At 46.7% G+C, this 22,683-nt stretch overlaps 2 protein-coding genes and 1 long non-coding RNA gene across 4 annotated transcripts; 2 read left to right on the top strand and 1 right to left on the bottom strand.

Annotated features, from left to right (window-relative positions):
- Nucleotides 1-1,148: 1,148 nt before the first annotated feature.
- Nucleotides 1,149-8,920, top strand: si:dkey-199f5.8 (beta-1,4-galactosyltransferase 3). The gene is made up of 6 exons (XM_060065339.1): nt 1,149-1,521; nt 1,702-1,937; nt 5,573-5,760; nt 6,811-6,933; nt 7,032-7,136; nt 8,687-8,920. The coding sequence occupies exons 1-6, from the start codon at nt 1,164-1,166 to the stop codon at nt 8,895-8,897; spliced, it is 1,221 nt and encodes a 406-aa protein (XP_059921322.1). The 5' UTR covers nt 1,149-1,163; the 3' UTR covers nt 8,898-8,920.
- LOC132467798 (uncharacterized) lies at nt 8,881-9,756 on the bottom strand. Its single transcript, XR_009528083.1, has 2 exons — nt 9,094-9,756; nt 8,881-9,001 (listed from the first exon to the last, which is right to left on the bottom strand). It is a non-coding gene; the product is annotated as an uncharacterized LOC132467798 (long non-coding RNA).
- Nucleotides 9,757-12,553: 2,797 nt separating this feature from the next.
- lsr (lipolysis stimulated lipoprotein receptor) lies at nt 12,554-22,457 on the top strand. Of its 2 annotated transcripts, XM_060065332.1 has the most exons (11): nt 12,568-12,783; nt 13,578-13,910; nt 14,415-14,534; nt 14,824-14,880; nt 17,237-17,383; nt 18,475-18,699; nt 19,211-19,267; nt 19,543-19,659; nt 19,959-20,259; nt 21,102-21,507; nt 21,964-22,457. In XM_060065332.1, exons 1-11 carry the CDS (start codon nt 12,717-12,719, stop codon nt 21,997-21,999), a joined length of 1,866 nt encoding a protein of 621 aa, XP_059921315.1. In that variant the 5' UTR covers nt 12,568-12,716; the 3' UTR covers nt 22,000-22,457. The 2 variants fall into 2 exon arrangements, with proteins under 2 accessions (XP_059921316.1, XP_059921315.1); XM_060065333.1 differs by lacking the exon at nt 14,824-14,880 and having other exon boundaries at nt 12,554-12,783.
- Nucleotides 22,458-22,683: the final 226 nt, after the last annotated feature.

Here is a 22,683-nt window from a genome sequence, read left to right as displayed (position 1 = left end):
GACAACATGATTGTGATGGTTGTATCTGACAGTCCCAGTAACCTCGTCTACTGCTGTCTTTCAGAGAGAGCTGTGATTGGTCTTGATCCCGTGTCCCGCCTACTGACGTGTCTACCAGCTACTGATTGGCTCATGGTAAACAAACTGGACCCCAAGCCTGTAAGTTAACCAGTTCAAAACACTTAGTTAAACAGTCTGTTAGGTTAACAGTTAAAGAGCCAGCCATTTTAACAGTTGTTTAGGCACTTAAGCAATTACTTTTAAGTTAAAACTCTGGTCTGTGTGATAACCATCTCTCCTGGTTTCACTTAAACATCCGTTATCCTTTCAAGCTTGACGTGCGCTCGCCACAACGGCAAACAAGAACTATATAAAGAATCAACCTGCGTCATGACATTTTAGAAAATCCAAAACAAACCGTGAAGCGCCATACAAGTACTAAACCAATGTTTTATCGGAGGCCAAAGTGCTACTGCAGTCGTTTACGATTGGGGCAGGCGCACCCACGCTAAATCCTCTTGGCTGAATCGAGAAGGGTTGTTTGGACAAATCTTTGACAGCAATCTGACCGCTTTTAACAAGTGTCGGCTTTGATGGTTTGATCAGCCAGAATGGGTTTGTCCTTCTTCAAATGGTTAAACAGTGTAAAATCTGCTGACTGTTTTGTGTTTTGTGTTGCAGGGGGATGAGGGGCCTGACGTGGACCAGCAGAAGCCCCAGTACCGCTAGCATCCAGCTACGCTAGCACCCAGTACAGCCAGCCCCGCTTGGCACCGCTGGCTCCCAGTTCAGCTAGCGCCAGTAGCACATAGCAGCGCGAGCATCCCCCATTAAAGCTTGCGCTGCTAGAGCACGAGCCTCTCCTCGCGATACTAGCATCCGGTACAGCTAGCACCGCTGAAGCACGCACACCTCGCACCGCTCAGAGCTCACTGCGTGCAGCCATGAACTGAGCGACTCAAATACAAACATTTTGAACTTGTCTTTCGTTTCGTGTTTCATTGCTTCAAGGCCTCTGTTGGTTGGGTCACCCCTAGTTTACAACCTGCCAAAAGTGCCTTTGGGAACCCCCCCCCCCCCCCACCCCACCCCCACCCCCCCCCCACCCCTCCCGACCACGTCACCATTATGTTTGACGCCACTGACCTCCCCCGTGCGGTTGCATGCTGCTAAGACATCTCGACGAGGTGTCGCCGATCGCTTGCCTTGGCCCCCTGCCCCCCCCCCCCGTCGCCGTGACGACCCCCCCCCCTGCCTCCGTCGCCATGGTGAGCTTCCAGTCCAAGTGGCGCTACTTGTTCATGTTCCTGGGCGTGCAGCTGGTCGTCATGGCGCTGCTGTCCCGCGAGGGCTACCAGAGACGGGTCACCTACTTCATGCGCATTTTCCGCAAAGGCGACGGGGTCGCCCGTAACCTGTCGGCCACGGGCAGTGACGTCTACGCCAACCTGACCATCCTGGCCAGGGCCCCGTCCAGCAGCGACGTCATGACCTACTGCCCCCAGACCTCGCCCTTCATACGTGAGTTCACGTTCGGACCTCCTGATCATGTTGTATCACAGCGACCCGGTTCTGTTGTGGTTTTTAGCTTCACGGTTCTGTCGTCTTTTTTTTTTTAAATTCCTGGTTCTGTTAGTGTTTTATAGTCCTGGTTGTTCTGTTTGTGGTTTATACCTCCCGCTTCGTCTTTGGTGGTTTCAGGTGGGCCTATCCATGTCAGCTTCCCTTCGGGCCTGACTCTGGCGCAGGTGCAGCGGAAGAACCCCCTGGTGGTGAGGGGGGGTCGCTACCGACCGCCCGGCTGTGAGTCCAGGCACAGCACAGCCATCATCATCCCCCACAGGAACCGGGAACACCACCTCAAGTTCCTCCTCTACTACCTGCACCCCTTCCTCCAGCGACAGCAGCTCAACTATGGGATCTACATCATACACCAGGTGAGACAAACCTGTAATTTATTGTTTTTAAAAGACTCTGACATGTTGCTGGAAAGATTTTTTTTTTTTATAAATCTAGAGATGGACCGATATGTTTTTTTCAGGGCAGATACCGATTATTAATAGTCAAGGGGGCCGATCACTGATATTTGGAGCCGATAATAATTTACAGAAAAAGGGAAAATATTGGCGTAAAGATTTTGAATGATACAAACTCCAACACTTGACTTCATTTAAACGCCTTTAAGCATATGTTTAATATACACAACAGCTTATCAGATTTGCAAAATAACACAATTTAAACAAATAAATAGCTCCCTAAAATATTCCTGAACTGAAATGTTAAAATCTTTTACAACTGAAAATTTAAATAAATAAATAGTTCCCTAGTTAAACAGCCATTATTGCCAGGCAGTTTTCTCTCAGACAGACGCTGCTTTGCCGTCAGTTTCTCATGACACACACACACACACACACACACACACACACACACACACACACACACACACACACACACACACACACACACACACACCTTACTTTTATCACTGACCACTTCCCTATCAATATTATCAGCAACCTTGTTTCAAGTTTCATGTTTATCATAGGAACAGACAGCTGCTGCTAAAGTATTTGGCCTCACAGTTACGTTAGTAGTCGTGAGTAGTAGAGTTTTGCTACAGTCTGCTGAGCGTCTAGAGCCAGAGAAGGAGAAAGCGGACCACTGGGCTAACGTTACGCTAAAAGCTAATCAGCCTTCACCTTAAAGCCTAGGGTTTCGAGGGGGGTCCGTGGTTACGCAGTTGACAGAGAGGCGCGGCTGCATCAGAGCCAAAATAACCCCGTTTTAAATTGATCTCATATCGGCCGTCGGATCAGAAAATAAGGCCGATGCCGATATGCGTCAAAATGCCGAATATCGGCACCGATAATCGTCCGATCCCTATAGAAATCATGAATATATGAACAAGGTAAACACTGACTCCGGGAAAGACCAGAACTGGTGATCAACAGCCAGGTTTCCAGTTTGTCCAGGTTTCCAGTTTCCAAGAGGAAGGTAACAGGAGTGTTGGGAGTTTGGATTTCAGACGACTACAATTAACCTACGGACCTCACCTCTACTTGTGTATATATGTTTAGGAAGATCGACCCCCTCCCACACCAAACAACTCAGTGGATCATCCAACAAGACTGTGCTGGCCACTCGTCGACTCTCTCCAGCGAAGTACAAAGCTTAGCAAACACCATGCTCACACATAGCTGCGAGGGTCGGGTTCCCATGTAGGGAAGGTTAGGATCCGGGTTTGGACTCTAGCCTTTTTTTGGGGCGGATGTAAGCGAGCGTAAGGTGTAATACAGGACTGTGTGGGGGTGACCCTGTCATGCTGGGTTGAATCTACCTCACCCCACCATATTTAAAGAACAAACGAGGCGAACAAATGTGCATGTTTGCATTGCTGAAATAACAAAGGAGTAATGAATAGAAACCGATAGGCTTTGAATCCTTGCTACCTTTGTCATAGGCACAGGACTGTATGGACTGTATGGTTAAGGCTGCCGCCTTAACAACAATAGGGCCCGCATTGACTACCAATGTATTGAAAAGAAAAAAGAAAATATATATATATTAGAGCTGTCAGTTAAACGCGTTATTAACGGCGTTAACGCAAACCAATTTTAACGGTGTTAAAAAATTTAACGCGCGATTAACGCAATTCTTTAAAAAAAAATTCTTTGGCTCAAAACAAAGAAGCAGTAGCCTGACTGCTATGTTCAAATTACATTTGTTCAAAGCAGTCGTTTAATTGCACTATAGGCTCTTTTTTTGTATTGTCCTGTTTTGATCAGTATATGCCAATGTTGTTATCAATAAAAAATCATTTGCACAAGACAAGCCGATGCACTTCACCATGTTGATAAGAGAATTAAAATGAGAAGAATTATGGGACAAAGAAATCAAGGGATATTTAGCATAGAAAAATCATTTGCGATTAATCGTGAGTTAACTATGACATTAATGCGATTAATCACGATAAAATTTTAATCGCTTGACAGCTCTAATATATATATATATATATATATATATATATATATATATATATATATATATATTTTTATATTTTTAAAACATTATGCATTAACGAAGTTAGATGCAGCCCCCCACCACCACCATTGCACATTCATGGTCGGAACAGGTGATAAAGGAGATGGTGCAAGGTTGCATTCATTGCAGCATAAAAAGTCTATCTCCATAAAGGTGGAGAAATGCACTGTTTTCGACCAACCTAGCAGGTAGGTCGCCTCCTGTTGCCCAGTCAGGTTCGCCAGCAGCATAGAGCCCAAACAGAGTTCAGTGAACAGTACACTGGATAAGGGTTCATGACTAAAATAACCATTTGCCTGTTGATAGTTGTGCTCATAAATTACATCTGAAGTGCTGTAAACGATTAATGCGGCACAGTAAAAATACTGTCAACGTTTTTTTCCTGCATTACATTGTGTTAGAATTCTATCTGAACAATGGGTAACTTATTTATTGTTGTTAATCGGACAATTATTAGCACAATGTACTGTATTTACATCTGTTGACATTGGCAGTTAGAAATTGTATATAATGCTGGATTTACGAATAATAGTGCATCATATTTGATCTATTACATCTTGTGAATAAAATCTATGATGCTCAAAAAAGACCGGATCGATAAGCAGTAATTATCAGTAGCGTTACGGTTTAAATCGTACAGTCTTAGAGTTTAATCAGACTTTAGATTAATATCTGAAGTCTTGTGGCGAGCTAAAATCTGGTCTTGACCTTCCATAGCTTCGTATTTGTTTCATCCAATATTATTGCTGGAGGCAGGGATCTGTAGGGGTGTTATCGGCAACCAAAAACTTGACACTAATGTACTGTAAAAAAGAGTATTTAAAGGTCTCAAATCAACAAAGGGTTCACTGGCCCATGTACAAATTTACTTCTGAAAAATCGTCAGACAAACGTGCGAAAAACTTTTCTTCGATACAACAACTAGAGAAATCTCTAGAGGATAAATCGACCTCCTAGGTAGATTTAACTTTGCCTAGTGTGAGTGCGGCCTTTCAGTCCTTGTTGCCGGCCCAGGCGTTGTGCCGTCTCCTCCAAGGAGTGCTGCTGTGTGTACATAGGATTCTTTACAGGCATAGGCTTAAATATATTTTTGCATCTGACTGGGAGTTCGTTGACCTCAGGGGTAAAAAATAGTTTGCATTTGGAAAAAGAGGAGTCCCTCAGCCCTTGTTTTAATGCTTATTAGATCTATAAACAGCCCTAAATTACATCTTTTACACGAAAACACAAATGTTCCTTGTCAGAGTCTTTAAAAAGGATGAAGCCAGTATAGTCTATTCTCATTATAATTTTTGGTTCCTATGGGGATTAATTGATAGTCAGATAGATATGACGGATAGACTATACATTGTTTTAAATATATATACTCTATTAAACTCTACTTACCTGCTGTGTTCATGTCAGGGTCAACAACATATTGACCTTTTGTGATCGGTTGTCCAAAACGGGTATTGGAGCGATTGGTAAGGGTGAGCAGAAGGGATTTGGTGGTGGGTCGTAGTTAAGGAGCTGATTGGCTTTGTCCTCCTAGGCCGGGAACTACACGTTTAATCGAGCCAAGCTAATGAACGTGGGCTTCCGGGAGGCGATGCGAGAGGAAAACTGGGACTGCCTGTTTTTCCACGATGTGGACCTGATCCCAGAAGACGACCGCAACACGTACATCTGTGACGCCAACCCAAAGCACGCTGCCATCGCCATGGACAAGTTTGGCTACAAGTGAGTTCTTGTTCTCCTTCAGTGTTTAACACTTTATCTGTTCATCTACTCTACCTCTACAGAGTGGTGGGATGTTGTATTTTATTATAGCGGCAAAGGCCACTTATTTTGTTGGCATATCAATGAACGGGGACGATATGTTTCTGAATAATGTGTCCAAGAAGTAGAGGAATGTGGATGAATGGATGAAGGTGGGAGCTACAGGTCGCTATACCTTCAGGCAGGTGACGGAGGGTTTCTTTGGCTTGGTCTGCTTGAAGCATTTGGGAACTGCAGACTGGTCAGCGAGAGATTGAATATACGTAGAGGTGAATACCTGGCCGGACCAACCTCTGAGGACACAGCCTGTCCCAGGCATGTTCCGTGGGTTGAATCCTTTTTTAAAAGCTCTCCTCATCTCGTAGGTCGGCTTAGCTCAGGAGGTAGAGCAGTTGTCTAGTTCGATCCCCAGCTCCTCCTAGCTGAGTGTTGATGTGTCCCTGAGCAAGACACTTAACCCTAACTGCTCCTGACGAGCTGGCTGTCGCCTTGCATGGTCGACTCTGCCGTCGGTGTGTCAATGTGTGTATTAACCGATGCAAGTCGCTTTGGATAAAAGCGTCTGCTAAATGCCCTAATTGTAATTGTCGTAAGCACTCTCGTCAGTCCTCAGGCTAGCCTCACGGTAGGAAAGGTGTTGCTCGCCTTGAACCGTGCGTAGAAGCTGTTGAGATATTCAGAAATGCGGCGGGCTGGGCATGATATTGCACGGCAATTTTGGGCTACCAGGTAACTTTAATCCAAGGTCTTGCCGGATGGGCAGCCTGCCCCTATATGGCCGGCTTCTTTTTGGGGAATTGAGTCGGTCTAGATCAATTGGGGTAGTTTCCCCTGTTAGTCAAGCAGTTTCTCCAAAGAGCACAAAAACGAATACAAGGCGTAGAAATGGGATTGGGCCTTAGGCCCAATCCCATTTCTGCCCCTTGTATTCATTTTTCTTTAAAAAAGGTTTAGCCCCCGTTTCCCCTTGTGTCGTGTGGATCTAAAATGTTAGATATTTGTCCCATCCAGGCTTCCTTACAATTTGTACTTCGGAGGCGTGTCTGCTCTGACTCCGCTGCACTACCTCAAGATGAACGGCTTCCCCAACAACTACTGGGGCTGGGGGGGGGAGGACGACGACATCGGAGTCAGGTACCCTGCTCCCCCATACTGCCCACAGCTCCTTCTGGATGGCGACCATGTGTGGAAGAACCCCCTGGTCTGACTGATGTCCCTCGGGTGTTTTTCAGGGTTTCTCTCGGTGGGATGCACATCACGCGTCCGTCTGTGAGAGTCGGCCGCTACAAGATGATCAAACACAAGCTGGACAAAGGCAACGACATCAATCCTAAACGGTGAGGTCAAAACCCTGCTCAGTTAGGATTTTTTTGGGTGAAAGGTTGTATCAGCGATTCTGATTGAAACATAAAGTATCACATTCATCTGCTTTTTCTTCACGATCCGCTGGCTGCCCGTCCCATAAGCAGGCTGTCAAAAAAACGCGTCTCTCTATGCAGCCTAGGCTCCGAGATCGCACACAGAAACAAATGGTACTACCAACACCTCAAAAGAAACAGTGTGCCAACCAATCACAGACAAGGGGTGGGTGTTGTGGTGTTTCGCGCTCGTGCATGCGAAGTGGTTGCTATAAATTCCTGTTGCATTTTCATGAGCGCGTTCATGAAAATGCGCGTCCATGTTAATTTTCAAAACATGGGAGGGAGGGGCTAGCTGGCTCTGTTTGTTTGGAATCTCGCAACTGAAGTCAGGGCAACCAGAATCGCTGGTAATAATAATAATAATACATTTAATTTAGAGGCGCCTTTCAAAACACCCAAGGTCACCTTACAGAGCATATAGTCATCATACAATTTTTTAAAAAAACAAGGCATTGTGGAAAAAGATAAATAAATAAATAAATAAATAAATAAATAAATAAACATAAGCAATAAGAAATAAATAAAACAAAAACAGGACAAAACTAAAAAACAATCAAAACAGTGATCAGTTAGACGTTGTGTGCGAGTTTGAACAGGTGAGTTTTGAGTTGTGACTTGAAGGTTGTAATGGTACAACCTTTAAGGGCCTGGATTCAAGTATCACGAGATGATCCCGCAAGGTGTCGATCACAAAATGTTTCAGAGGGTTCTCTTCAATTAGAAATCCTGAGTTTCTCCTGAGTTTCGGCGAAGAAGCACTGACATTGTTCACACCATGGCCCATCGTTTACACTTGCTTCACAACATATCGATGGGAAGAAAAGTCCTGACTGTGTTTATGGCTCTCCCACCCCACACACCCAACCTCCCAGCACAAGTACCTCAGGGAACCCCTTGTTGTTGTCAAATGTTTTCTTAGGAGAGGTTTAGGCCCAATCCCATTTCTACCCCTTACCCCTTCCCCTTACCCCTTCAAAACGGGGAAGGGGAAGGGGTAAGGGGTAGAAAGGGGATTGGGCCTTAGTATGAGGGTAACCTAGCGAGGTGGGGTAATAAGGAGAGGTTTAGTACGAGGGTAACCTAGCGAGGTGGGGTAATAAGGAGAGGTTTAGTACGAGGGTAACCTAGCTAGGTGGGGTAGTAAGAAGAGGTTTAGTATGAGGGTAACCTAGCTAGGTGGGGTAATAAGGAGAGGTTTAGTACGAGGGTAACCTAGCGAGGTGGGGTAATAAGGAGAGGTTTAGTATGAGGGTAACCTAGCTAGGTGGGGTAATAAGGAGAGGTTTAGTACGAGGGTAACCTAGCTAGGTGGGGTAATAAGGAGAGGTTTAGTACGAGGGTAACCTAGCTAGGTGGGGTAATAAGGAGAGGTTTAGTACGAGGGTAACCTAGCTAGGTGGGGTAATAAGGAGAGGTTTAGTACGAGGGTAACCTAGCGAGGTGCTGATGTTTCCTGGTGTCTCCAGATTCAACATGCTGGCCAAAACCCGCCAGTCGTGGAAGCTGGACGGGATGAACACTGCAGAGTATGAGATCGTACGGCGCCAGCACCGTCCCCTCTACACCAACATCACGGTGGACATCGGCACAGAGGAAGGCCTCCACAAAACCCCAGCAGCTGCCAAGCCAGAACCCGTCGACCCAGCCAAACCCAACCAGGAGCAAGGGAAGAGCTAGGGGCACTGCTGGGGAGTTGCAGTTGACCGGAAGGTTACTTCTTCTTAATGCAGGGTTTCCAACCCACTGGAACCCACGTGCCCGTACTAGACACTTTCTCAATGCTGCACAGGAAGAGACACACACACACACACACACACACACACACACACACACACACACACACACACACACACACACACACACACACACACACACACACACACACACACACACACACACACACACACACACACACAACAGGGACGGATCTTTAAAGACACTCCGGACCGCGGGTTGGAGTAGAGTTAAACCATGGACTCTATGAGTTACTACTAGGACATGTAAACGTATGTAATGTACAGCGCAGACCGCTGGCTAACCCTCACGCTGCCTTAAAGTCCATGGATGAATGGTTCCATTTTTAATGAAAACAGATTTTAGTTTTTTATTTCATCTTCTTTTTCGGTGCCGGCCTGGTGGGAGCAGTTGGTAGCATACGGACAGCTGCTTCCCGGTAATAGCGGGGTTTATCATCGTCTGATAGGGCTCTTATAAAGGAGCCGTGAATAAGAAATAGAGTTAATATTACTGCTTCCAAAGAGATAAAAATGATTCAAAACACGCCTTTTCTGTCAGCCCACGCCCTCATAGGTGGCCTGTAGGCTCCAGCCCTTTTAGTTCAGTCTAGTTTTCTACTGTATTTGATTGTACGCCTGTGTAGTTGTATATCTTTGCCTTGTTAAGCAGCAAGTCTCAGAGACGGCCGCCGTCCCTGGCTACCGATTTGTTGTCCAATCAAAATGAGTCAATCAGTGACTTCTATATGCCTTGATTATGTGTATATTTTTGTAAATGTAATTCGTGAGTGCTGGCAACTTTTAACCACTTTGCTTCTCCAGTAGAGGTTCTATCCTATGTGTGGCAATCAAAAGCAGTGGCCGTCCCGTTGTGGGACCCGTTGTGGGACCCGTTGTGGGACGCAGCCTTCAGCACTGGTGGCTCCTCACGGAGCCAGAAGCGCTTCCAGACGCGTACCTCGGTCCGCACCTTGTTCCTCTCGTCAAACCCTTGTTCAGATCCCCGGCGATCATTGTTCCCACCTCTTTGACAACAGGAGTTCCAAAAGGCGTGTTTTCCGAAACTGAATCATGGACTAGGGGACAGAACCGGGCCTCGGCCACCAGAACCCCTTTGGCCCAGACAACAGAACCCCAGCCCCCCCCCCCCCCCCCCCAAGCCACCAGAACCCCTTTGGCCCAGACAACAGAACCCCAGCCCCCCCCCCCAAGCCACCAGAACCCCTTTGGCCCAGACAACAGAACCCCAGCCCCCCCCCCCCCCCCCCCGACAACAGAACCCCTTTCCCCCCAAAGCCAGGAGCCCCATCACCCAGACACCAGAACCCCTGCCCACCAAAGGCATCAGAAGCCCTTCAGACACCAGAGCCCCTTCCTCCCCTGACATCAGAACCCCTTCCCCTCCCAAAGCCAGTACCCCTCCCCCCCAGATGCTACAACCCCAGACACCAGTACCTGTATCCCCAGAAAGCGGGACCGACCAATAGGAGCAGACCAAAGAGCTCTAGCGTGGGTGCTGTGTGAGTGGCGTGGGGAGGTGTGTGGTTTATGCTCTTATCGATTTGAGACTGTGTCCTGCCAAATGGGATGCTTGAAGGACAATTTTATTCAGACAGGATATCTTCTTCACAATAAAACTCCTTATTCTAATGCTTTTTGTCGTCATTATTGTTTGATTGAGAATCGTTGGCCTTAAATCCGATTATGACTAACTCTGTCTAGTGTTTTCCGAGTACTTTTAGTTGTTTTGTCGACTGTATGCAATGCTATTATTAGACAAGTGCCACCTAGTTCCTGAAAAGTAGTAAGAGACGTTGGTCAGAGATATATCTTGGGCAAAACAGGCTTTTTGTTCAGTTAAAGGTTTTAAAAATATAAAAGCGCCATGAAAGTTTTCCCTATGGAACAGTAGAGCAGTCTTCATAAATTATAACATGGCATTAATAGAATAGCCTATATACACTGAGACACAGCCTTAACACACTATACATCGTTATAAACTGACAATGCCTTGTTACACATGGTATTATTCGTGCACTATTACAAATATGGTATATAAATATATCTACCATATTTTAATTGTATCTTCGTTACACGTTGCAAAAGTTCCAAATTATAAATACGCATGCAGGGCTTGAGCATAGACTAACATCGCCCCCTTTCTGCAATTGGGTGGGGTTGTTTGTCTACTTTGATGGATGCAGATAGAAAGGACACTCAATAACGACTTGGCGGCTTGTTTATTTTCTATGTAACGATTCCGTCGCAGATCGGCAACGACATAATTGTTTGGCTGGCTGACATTTCTTTAAAGAAAGTTCATAAAGTTAGTTATAATTCAATTATAACTTATCAGACAAAACATTTTGCCATTTTAAAATTTAGTGGGTAGCCTACGCATAATGTAAGCCTACATAGTTTACTTTTAATTCTGCATTCAAATCAATCCAAGGTTCATTAATTGTCACTATTTAGGATATCACCACAACTCTCAGGGTTACTTATCTGTAAATTCTTGTGTTTGTAATGTCAGCTGGCCTGCACTACCCATTCTAACCTCTGACAGACAGCAAATATATTTACGCTGTTCGTAGCCTACTGTGCAGGAACTTCCTGTATTGGAGCTTCTGCTAGGGATTTTATTTTTTAATTTCAATGTAATTAAATTTCAATTTTAGCCCTTAATCAAAGGTACTGACTCAAAGGGCTTAACAGACCAACTATTTAGCATATATTTAGAGTTTTAGTATTATGTAGTTGAGTATCATCCTGTTATTCTGTAGTATGCCTATTCTGCAGTATTCTGTAATTTAGTATCTGTATTCTAATCCAACCGACTCTACTGCACCTACTCTATTCTACTGTACTGTATTTCCTCTCTATTCCACTCTATAATCTATTCTTCTCGTCGCACCTGTTACATTCCTCCCCTAAGCAACCGGCTGCTGTACGGGTGGACTCAGCTATCTAGTGGTGGAACAGGGTAAATACATTATAGTATAGGAATAAAACTTGTTGATATTCCATAAAAGCTTGATTAGGGGTTCCTCCTACACCAACTTACTTTACTTACCCTAACTCTAGTCTTTCTCTACTAACACCTTATCCTTACTCTACTATAAAACTAAGCCTACAGGCTTGGAAGGTTCATGTGTATTTATTCTAAAACAATTATATGAATAACAATATATGCTTGGACACACACACACACACACACACGCACGCACACGCACACGCACACGCACACGCACACACACACACACACACACACACACACACACACACACACACACACACACACACACACACACACACACACACACACACAAAATGTCCATGCAACTACGAAAGAAAGTATCCTGGTTGAAAATTAACCAGTATCTCAAGTATCAGTTCGGACCGTACCAACTGGACCACAGGGGGATCCCTTTAAGATCAAATAGTATTGCAGAGACATGGAACCCACAACGCCACATAAAACAAAATAAAAGTTCTAATCGACGGTAAATTATTCGTTTTTGAGGGAAAATATTGATTAACGATAGCAATTAACTTGTGAGCGTTAAAACAGAAACAGACACCACCCACCATTCCGTGTTTCGCGACCCGCCGTCCCTCCAGCCTCACCTTGACGCAACGCGCCTTGCGTAACACCTCGATACCTGGCTGAAGAACGGGAACACGGCAGTAACTGTAGATGTCGATTAATGTTTCATCGATGAGTTTTTTTAGTTTGTGCAGATATATAATCTAAACATCGATGGAAACGTCGAAACAACGGATGAAAATGTTTTGGACTTTGTTTGTGGCCGTTGTACTGGCAACAGGTAGGCCTGGGGCCGGGGTGCGTCCTCTTCCGTGTGTTGATCACTTCTTCTGTCTTTGCATCAATCGTACACCAATCTCTGCTCTTAATGTGTTGGTTCTGTTATTCTACAACATTTCTCCAGATAGGCTATCCATGATTATCCCATTCTTGTGGGAAACGTTTCGATCGAAACGCTCTTGTGTTTACCTGAACCGAAGGCCCCCTCTATTGAGCAACTATCCTCGTACACACGTACCTACTACATAAACAACATTTTTGATTACATTTAAAGTATTAAAACTAAGTGGGCTATATATTTTCTATTTTCTACGTATGATTAGCTTTTAAAATATCTCCGATTGATAGCCTACTTTAAATGCAAAATGTATGTTAAAGTAACGAGTCATGTTTTCATTATTATACATTCGTATTTTTTTTTTTTTTTTTTAGAATCGTTCAACTATTTTATGTTGCCTAAACAACCGGTAGGCTTCTGTATTCCTATAACCTTTTAACCATTTGGCAAATTGAAAAACTTGATGTCGATCCAGAGTTCGGGTTATCCATGGTCAGAATGTATGTATCACAAGTTAAAACTTTATGTGTTAACAACACGGCAAGGGCAAGAGGACAATTATATTTAGATCAAATGGCCGTTGAGTCATATCGTAAGTATAGTAAATAATAGGCGGGTTATAAATAGCAGAGTTTCGACCTAGACCGACCTGGTGATGATTCATACCCGGGTAGTTGTGACGCTGATGTGCAACACTGATGTCTAACCATTGTGTCTTTGCTGTGGTGCGTCCGCAGGCTACACCGGGGCCATCTCGGTGCAGTGTCCCACCAAGCGTTACATCACCATCCTCTTCCAGCCCGTGGTCCTGAACTGTAACTACCAGACCACCGCCTCCTCCCAGCCCCCCGTGGTGACCTGGAAGTACAAGTCGTACTGCCGCGACCCCATCCAGGCCGCGCTGAGCCCCAACAGCGCGGATAACCTCCTGAGCCAGAACAACCCCAACTACGACCCCAACATCGAGTGCGCCGACAGCCTGCGCACCATCCGCATCGTGGCGTCCAAGCAGGCCAACTCGGTCACGCTGGGCTCCGAGTACCAGGGCCGCAAGATCAGCATCATCAACAGTAAGCACGCGTCACTTGTCCACATGACTTAAGGCACAGGTATGGTTCGACGTCGAAGGCAACGCAATGACAGCGCAGGTACGCTTTGACGCAGTCCTGAACCTGCTTTGGTTCTGCTTCGGGTCTTAGTGAGCGGACACAGCCCTTGCCGCCGCGTCGCCTCGACGAAATGTTAACATTTTGGGAGGTGCACGCCAGGCCCTTGCGTCGGACGCAAGGAGGGTCTGCATGGTTTCGTGAGCCCCCTTTGCGTTGCGTCGACGTGGAACTATAACTGAGCCTTTAGCATTCAGAACTTTGGAGTACAGCTGCGTTGCACTGACCTTCGACGTCGGGCAAGGCGTACCCAGGCTCCAAACGTATTTCTTTGCGTCTTATTCTTCACAGGCTTGGGTGTGTATGATTTCTGTCCCTGTTTGTTTCACGCCGCCTACCTTTGATTGCCATGTGAGGGACGAATAAAGTGTTGATGTATTTTCTTCTGCTGAACCACCTGACCATCAGATGCAGAACTGAGCATCGGCCAGACGGCGTGGGGGGACAGCGGAGTCTACGTCTGCTCCGTCATCTCTGCCCAGGACCTGACGGGGAACAGTGAAGACTACACCGAGCTGATAGTACTAGGTACTACTCACTCACTCACTTACTCAGACAAACACTGATGGTACTGGACTACTTAGCACTTCAGAGAGAGAGTAGTGATAAACTAAGTTATTATCATAGAAGTGATGAAATGCATTAACTAAGTCAAGTAAATGCCATGGAAATATCTGGCACACTAGCATGGATCAGTAGATGGAAATCCCCACAGTGAGAGTTTGGTATCGGCTAAGGCGGCAACAGAGATTACAGCGGACCAGGAAGGGGGTTGGAGGTCATTTAAAAGTAATTGTTACTTTATCTTCTTTCACAGAGAGAAAGTCAAACACTACCGACCTCCTGCCTGGCATTGACTTACTGGTCATGGAAGGTAGTACTAGCTCTGTTTGTAGTATTATTTTAATGGAAGCTAGTACAAGCAATTTATTTTAGTGTTACTGCTGTGGGTGGTAGAACTTGCTATGTTTTTGAGTATTGCTGGTCTAGTACATAAGATAAATACTGCTACAGAAGGTGTTACCAGCTATGTTTTTGAACTATTATTAGTCTGCTGTTGGAAGTGTTAATAGCGTTGTTTGTTTTGCAGTACATGTAGTATTGAAAGTGCTGGTATTACTTGTATGCCAGGTAGTACTAGCTTTTTTTGTATTTTAACTGCTAACCAAGGTTGTTCTAGCCTAGTTTTTCGTCTAGTGTAGGTTGACCAGTGTTGCCACAGTTACCTTGAAAAAGTAATCAGATTACTGATTACGAGTTACTCCTTAAAATAGTAACTTAGTTACTTTACTGATTACTTGATTTTAAAAGTAACTAAGTTAGATTACAAGTTACTTTATCAGTTACATTTAGATGGACAACACCCCCTGCCGTCTCAAAATAAAAAATTGCAACCGATTTTGCCAATACTAACTTTTTGCCTTTTCCCTTTAATCTGATTACTGGTTTGGAAATAGTAACACGTTAGATTACTCGTTACTGAAAAAAGTGGTCCGAGGCCAGTAACGTGTTACCAAGTAACGCGTTACTGGCATCACTGAGGTTGACCCTCGTATTGTGAAAGGTCTTTTATTTAGAACGCACTACATGCTATTCAGGTGTAATCATTAAGCTATTTGCTAAACAGTGGCTAAATGGTTTGCTAGGTAATAAATGCTTTACTTGGTGCTTAGTAGTTAGCTAGGTGCTAAGCAGTTAGCGGGTTGTATGGCACTTAGCTTTGTGTACGTCCTTGGCTACGTGTACGTTTTTGGCTAGGTGCTTACCAGTTAGCATGTTGTATGTTGGTTGGCTAGGTGCTAAAAAGTGAGACAGGTGTATGCTGGTTAGCTTGGTGTGATAAATCTGTATCAACCACAGTAGAGCAACGGCTTTAACTGGCGCTTGCTCCCCTGATGGAAATGAAACGAGTAAAATCACCCCACAAAAGTATTTGACAGTTGACCATTGAGTCTAGGTTAGGCTATTAGACTATAGCCTACCTACTGTCTATGTAACATACAGAGCCACACGCAATGACCGTAAAGAGCTTTATAAGGACAAAAACAGGAAGTTCAGTTGTGGAGAGTTACTAATTCAGTGAAATGACCGAAGTTGGCGAGCAAAGACAACTCTCCAATATTGTGAATTTGGGCGGCTGTACCAATTTTTAATGCTTTGTTTAAATTTTGTATAATGTGCTAACACTGCTCCGAGTGTTGATATGGTTAAATTATCTCAGTGATGCTAGTAATGGGTTAAAGGAGAGATTGACTTTCGTACTTGATTGTGCAACTACAATCGTGTGTGTGTGTGTGTGTGTGTGTGTGTGTGTGTGTGTGTGTGTGTGTGTGTGTGTGTGTGTGTGTGTGTGTGTGTGTGTGTGTGTGTGTGTGTGTGTGTGTGTGTGTGTGTGTGTGTGTGTGTGTGTGTGTGTGGGAACAGAAGGGGAGAGGAGAAAGAAAGCTGTTCTGAGGGTTCACAAGTCTGTAATAAAAGTTAGGTTGTTCTATCTAATACCTACTTTACTGGTTCATCAACTAAATTGCATATTTGATCAATTGTTCAGTGATTTTAATCCTTTGTTCAACCTCAAAATGTGTGTTAAAATTGGGGTACCTTTTGAGGCTCAGCCTCAAGGTTTAATGCAAGTCCTCTCTCTGTTGAGTTCTTATCTTTGAAAATACTAAGAAACAATGGTAACAAAGGGCCTTTCAACAAACTTGTTTCTGCTCTCCTATGCGAACCAACAGAAGGATTCTGCTCAGCTGCTAGCAGCAGAGTCATGACTACTGCAGAGCTAATTTATGTTAGCGGGGGCTAAACTTGTTAGTCCAGTTTCCTCCCCCGGAGCCTATCTGCTAAGGCACTGGTGTCACCATGTGGAATAGGTAGCCAAGCTTTACCGTTAGCACTGGTCAACTGAAGATATAAGCGTCCAGCAGGCTACTAATAATGCTAATAAGGAGAAAATGAGGACAATCCATCGCAGAAGATCCGATTTAACTTTGGGCTGTTGGCTGGTCACGAGTATATTGTGACTCTCTCACAACACTCCCAATTCAAATACCCCTTCCTACGTTCTTTATTCCACCTCTCACATTAACCATTCTTTTTTTAGCAAACGAAATACTAATATATAAAATGTTACCGCAAGGCGATTGAAAATATAATAAACGACACATCAACGTGGGCATATCGTGCGGTGTGTGTGGGGGTTCGGAGGTAACGGAGGTGTTTCTGTGTTCCAGACTGGCTGTTGGTTGTGCTGGTGGTGCTTGGCTTCCTCCTGCTGATTCTACTCATCGGGATCTGCTGGTGTCAGTGTTGCCCACACACCTGCTGCTGCTACATCAGCTGCCCCTGCTGCCCTGATCGATGCTGCTGCCCCCGTGCATGTGAGTGCTTCACGCCCATCTCCACATATATTACTACTGGTATACTGGTAGTTCTAGTGTCTAGTACTTCTGGTCGGGAATGTATTGGTTGTACCATCTTCATTGTCGTGTTGGATGTGGTCTTTATACTCTACTGTTGGATGTGGTCTCATGTTGGATGTGGTCACATGCTCTAGTCTTGGATGTGGCCTCCATGCTCTGATGTTGGATGTGACCCCTATGCTCTGAATTTGGAGGTGGTCTTCATGCTCTAGTGTTGGATGTGGTCTTCATGCTCTAGTGTTGGGTGTGGTCTTGTGTTGGATGTGGTGTTCATGCTCTAGTGTTGGATGTGGTCTTCATGCTCTGGTGTTGGATGTGGTCTTCATGCTGTACTGTTGGATGTGGTCTTCATGCTCTAGTGTTGGATGGGGTCTTCATGCTCTAGTGTTGTGTGTGGTCTTCATGCTCTAGTGTTGGATGGGGTCTTCATGCTCTAGTGTTGGATGTGGTCTTCATGCTCTAGTGTTGGATGTGGTCTTCATGCTCTAGTGTTGGTTGTGGTCGTCATTCTCTAGTGTTGGATGTGGTCTTCATGCTCTTGGGTTGGATGTGGTCTTCATGCTCTGGGGTTGGATGTGGTCTTCATGCTCTAGTGTTGGATGTGGTCGTCATTCTCTGGGGTTGGATGTGGTCTCATGCTCTAGTGTTGGATGTGGTCTCATGCTCTAGTGTTAGACGTGGTCTTCATGCTCTGGGGTTGGATGTGGTCTTAATGCTCTGGTGTTGGATGTGGTCGTCATTCTCTGGTGTTGGATGTGGTCTCATGCTCTAGTGTTGGATGTGGTCTTCATGCTCTAGTGTTGGATGTGGTCGTCATTCTCTGGGGTTGGATGTGGTCTCATGCTCTAGTGTTGGACGTGGTCTTCATGCTCTAGTGTTGGATGTGGTCTTCATGCTCTAGTGTTGGACGTGGTCTTCATGCTCTAGTGTTGGATGTGGTCTTCATGCTCTGGTGTTGGATGTGGTCTTCATGCTCTAGTGTTGGATGTGGTCTTCATGCTCTAGTGTTGGATGTTCTCCTCATGCTCTGACATCGGATGTGTTCCCAGTGTACGAGGCTGGGAAGATGGTGAAGCGTGGGGCCCCCGGACAGTACGCCATGCCGGGCTACCCTCCCAGTCAGTACACCCAGCCGGGCTACCCTCCCAGTATGTACGACCAGCCGACCTACGCTCCGGGGGGGCAGCCTGGCATGCCCATGCTGCCCATGCCCAACATGCATCCCCAGCAGCCGCACAACGGCTACGGCCGCGAGTACGACGGAGCCAGCTCGGGTGAGTCGAAGCCCCCTGGAGGGCCGGAGGGGAGGGCGGGCCGTGTGTCACAGCTGAACCGGTTCGGCCCCGGTCTGGTTAGATTGAGGGCATTCAGCAGACACTTTTACGCAAAACAACTTGCAGCAAGTATATTTTTATTAAGAAGGTGCAAAAATAATATATATCGCTGTCGGTACAGTAAGGTTCATAGAACCAAGTGCCAAGTACTTGCAATAACTATCTTAACCCATTCCCCGTACACAACTTTAGAGTAGAAATGTGGTCTTCGTGCCCTAGTGTTGGATGTCGTCCTGATGCTCTGATATCGAGGTGTTCCTAGTGTACGAGGCTGGGAAGACATGACTAAGTACTATGACTGAATACGACGTACAATAAGTGGGTACGTCTTGTGCCAGGACGCACAACAAGTAGTAGGGGTGGGACGGGGTGGCTATGCTTAATCACCGTATGGGAGGACTGGTTGGTCACTTCTAACGTGTGTGTGTGTGCTTATGTTTTTTCCTTGTAGTGGGCCAGGGGTCTCAGGTCCCCCTCCTTCATGACCAGGAGAGCGGACCAGACAACAGTAAGAACCTGCTATTCTTAAACGGAGTTCACCTGCTGCTTTAAAACCAAGTCCGTCAGTTGCTTTGAAACTATGTTTAGCAGCTGAAAAAAAAATATATATAATAATTTCCCTGATGAAATTAAATTGTGTGTGTGTGTGTGTGTGTGTGTGTGTGTGTGTGTGTGTGTGTGTGTGTGTGTGTGTGTGTGTGTGTGTGTGTGTGTGTGTGTGTGTGTGTGTGTGTGTGTGTGTGTGTGTGTGTGTGTGTGTGTGTGTGTGTGTGTGTCTCTCAGCACGCAGTGGATACCGCATCCAGGTGGATCCGGCTGGGAATGCCACACGGGCGATCTACTACATGGAGAGAGAGCTGGCCAACATGGACCCGAGCCGGCCCCAGAACAACAACCGCAGTCAGTATCCCCCACCTCACCCCATGCAGATGAATGAGGGATGGACCTAGGAGATATGGCCAATGGGGACTAAGTTTTTTTTTTTTCTCTCTCTGTCTCTCTCTGTCTCTCTGTCTGTCTCTCTCTCTGTCTCTCTCTCTCTCTCTCTCTCTGTCTCTCTCTCTCTCTGTCTCTGTCTCTGTCTCTCTCTCTCTCTCTCTCTCTGTCTCTGTCTCTGTCTCTGTCTCTGTCTCTCTCTCTCTCTCTCTCTCCCCCTCTCTCTGTCTCTGTCTCTCTCTCTCTCTGTCTCTCTCTCTCAGTGGACGGTATGAGTGAGGTCAGCTCCCTCCACGACGGCCTCGACCCCAGGGGTCGCGGGGGTCGCCCCCAGCCGCCCCCCCTGGCCACGGTGTACGACCAGGACGAGGCCATGAGCACCATCAGCAGCGTGTCCCAGCATGCCCAGCGGCGGGGAGACGGGGGCCGCGGACGGGGGCGGGGGGGCTACATGGATCCGAGGGGGCGGGCCCAGTCCATGGACAACCTGGACGCCCTCGACCGCCGCCGTCCCCGCGACGACTACCCGCGTCACCATGACGACGGATCCAGAGGACGCAGAGGGTAAGGCTGGGGGGGGGGGGGGGGGGGGGGGGTCGGATGGACGAGACACCCGTAATAACCTCTAAGAGACGTCAATCTGCGGCGTTGCGTTCGTTCCCTAATGGGACGAGCATCAGAGCTCAAAGGAGGATTGGGAAGGGGGGGGGTCTGTGTGTTGGTTCCAGGTGTGTTGGTGTTGGGGGGGGTCGGGTATGTTTCTTAGTGAGATGTGAAGAATAGAGTGACAAATCAGACTTTAAGGCCCAATCCCATTTCTACCCCTTACCCCTTCCCCTTACCCCTCCCCCTTGTTTTGAAGGGGTAAGGGGAAGGGGTAAGTGGTAGAAATGGGATTGGGCCTTAGTATTAAACCAATAATATCGCTGGCAGTGGGCATCTGTAGGCATGTAATTGGCTTCAACAACACAAACGTGGTCAGCAGTAGTAATCTTTAAAGAAGCATCGGTAAAGGTTACAAGTCCACACTTCGTAGACTGGCCACTGTCGGCATACACTTATTAAAATCCCCCTGAGACTTATAGCAGAAGTTCTGCTATAAGATAGGACTGCTGGATGTGATATCAGACATGGCAAGAGCCCAGACATGAAACTACTGCGTCTGGTTTATTCTTAAAACAGATCGGTTCCTTCTGTTGTTTACAGTCTATGTCTCTCTCTCTCTCTCTCTCTCTCTCTCTCTCTCTCTCTCCCTCCCTCCCTCCATCTCTCTGTCTCTCAACTTTGTCTCTCTCTCTCTCTCCCTCCCTCCATCTCTCTGTCTCTCTCTCTCTCTCTCTTTCCCTCCCTCCGACTCTCTCCCTCCCTTCGTCCCTCCCCCGGCCTCCCCCTCTTTCCCGCTCCAGGTCGGACGACGGGTGGAGCAGCAGTGCGCGCGGCAACGACCGTGACGACGGTCGCCGTCGCCGTGACTACTCCCCGGACGGGCGCGGGAGGGGCGGGTCCTCCGACGCCGGCCGGGGCATGCAGGGGCGTCGCAGCCGTAGCCGTGACGACCTGATGGACCTGGAGCGCAGCGGCGGCGGGCGGGGCTACGACGACGGCATCCTGCGGGAGGCCATGGAGAGGAAGCGCCTCGGGGAGCAGCAGAGGGGGCGGAGCCGCGAGCGCCTCGACGACGACCGGCCCCCTCCCCCCCTCCCGCTCGCCCCCCCCTCGGCCTTCCCCAATCGCCGTGACGACTTCCCCCACCCACCTCCCTACAGCGACGAGGAGAGCGTGAGCTCCTCCAAGAGGAGCAACCTGCGGAAGGTGAGGGGGGGGAGGGGGGGGAGGAGGAGGGAGGAGGGGGGGGGGAGGGGGGGGGAGGAGGGGGGGGGGAGGGGTAGAGGGAGGAGGAGGAGGAGGGGTAGAGGGAGGAGGGGTAGAGGGAGGAGGAGGAGGAGGGGTAGAGGGAGGAGGAGGGGTAGAGGGAGGAGGAGGAGGAGGAGGGGGAGGGGTAGAGGGAGGAGGGGTAGAGGGAGGAGGAGGAGGGGGAGGGGTAGAGGGAGGAGGAGGAGGAGGAGGAGGAGGGAGGAGGGGTAGAGGGAGGAGAAGGAGGAGCAGCTGCAGGGGGAAGAGGACGTTAACATGTTGTAATGTTATGAGGTCTGACCAACATAACTGCAGTCCTGGACTAATCCCTGTGGTGTGGTGTTGGGTGTTTCTCTCTTATTTGTATGTAATATTATTTGTGTATTAAGCGGTTGTTTGTTGTTTGTCCCGCAGAACGGTGCTGTGAGCAGAGAGAGTCTGGTGGTGTAGACGACAACAGCATACTCTTGTCTTCCTGTAAATATCTTGTGTTTTCATCTCCTGACGGCTGCCGCCAGTGCCTTAATATTCCAGACTCCTGTTTAGCTGTTAGGTGGACGTTGTTTGTCTGTCCTTAATGCGTTACGTTGGTCATGTCCGTTTACTTCATTCTTAGCATTCTGTAGAAAGCCAAGATCATAATTATAATCGATTTTATATAAGATATAAGTTCGTTTTTTAAATATTTTGTAAAGAATTGTTTTAATTCGATAAGGATGTATGTGTGGGATTTTTCACCAGAGCTTTCAAATGTTTTGTAATCAAAATGCAGATACCTTTTAAAGTATAGTTAGTTTTTATGATGTTTGTTATGGCTTATTTTGGTTGTACAGTCCGATGTTGTATGCATTTAATGTACGAGTAAATGAGATGTACATTTTCCAATAAATCTTTTATAAACTAGAAAACTTGATTTGTAGCGATTTTAGAACACTAGATGGCGCCAACGCGGGCATACACTTTTCCGAGCGTTCAGCATAACACAACTGCTGCCTTTCTACATTACTAAAGAACTAGGACTTTACTACTGCCACTACTTCTACTGTGAGTTTATTAGCTGAATATCAGTTTTCAAAGGAAACCTTCAGTTTAGTTTTATCTTACTAATACCTGGTATTAATGTATTTTGACATG

Source organism: Gadus macrocephalus, chromosome 11, assembly GCF_031168955.1.
Source record: "Gadus macrocephalus chromosome 11, ASM3116895v1".
In the NCBI taxonomy this organism is placed as follows: Eukaryota; Metazoa; Chordata; class Actinopteri; order Gadiformes; family Gadidae; genus Gadus; species Gadus macrocephalus.
Note: the sequence above shows the minus strand (reverse complement) of the source record. Positions and strands in the feature narration are given on the sequence as shown.

What these genes read in the sequence shown, in the direction of transcription:
- si:dkey-199f5.8 (XM_060065339.1), top strand. Translation starts at nt 1,164, where the DNA reads ATGCTGCTAAGACATCTCGACGAGGTGTCGCCGATCGCTTGCCTTGGC. An exon ending in GGATCTACATCATACACCAG is followed by an intron (nt 1,938 to 5,572) that starts GTGAGACAAACC and finishes TTGTCCTCCTAG; the next exon opens with GCCGGGAACTACACGTTTAA. An exon ending in GACGACGACATCGGAGTCAG is followed by an intron (nt 6,934 to 7,031) that starts GTACCCTGCTCC and finishes GGTGTTTTTCAG; the next exon opens with GGTTTCTCTCGGTGGGATGC.
- lsr (XM_060065332.1), top strand. Translation starts at nt 12,717, where the DNA reads ATGGAAACGTCGAAACAACGGATGAAAATGTTTTGGACTTTGTTTGTG. An exon ending in GTACGACGGAGCCAGCTCGG is followed by an intron (nt 18,700 to 19,210) that starts GTGAGTCGAAGC and finishes TTTTCCTTGTAG; the next exon opens with TGGGCCAGGGGTCTCAGGTC. An exon ending in GGAGAGCGGACCAGACAACA is followed by an intron (nt 19,268 to 19,542) that starts GTAAGAACCTGC and finishes TGTGTCTCTCAG; the next exon opens with CACGCAGTGGATACCGCATC.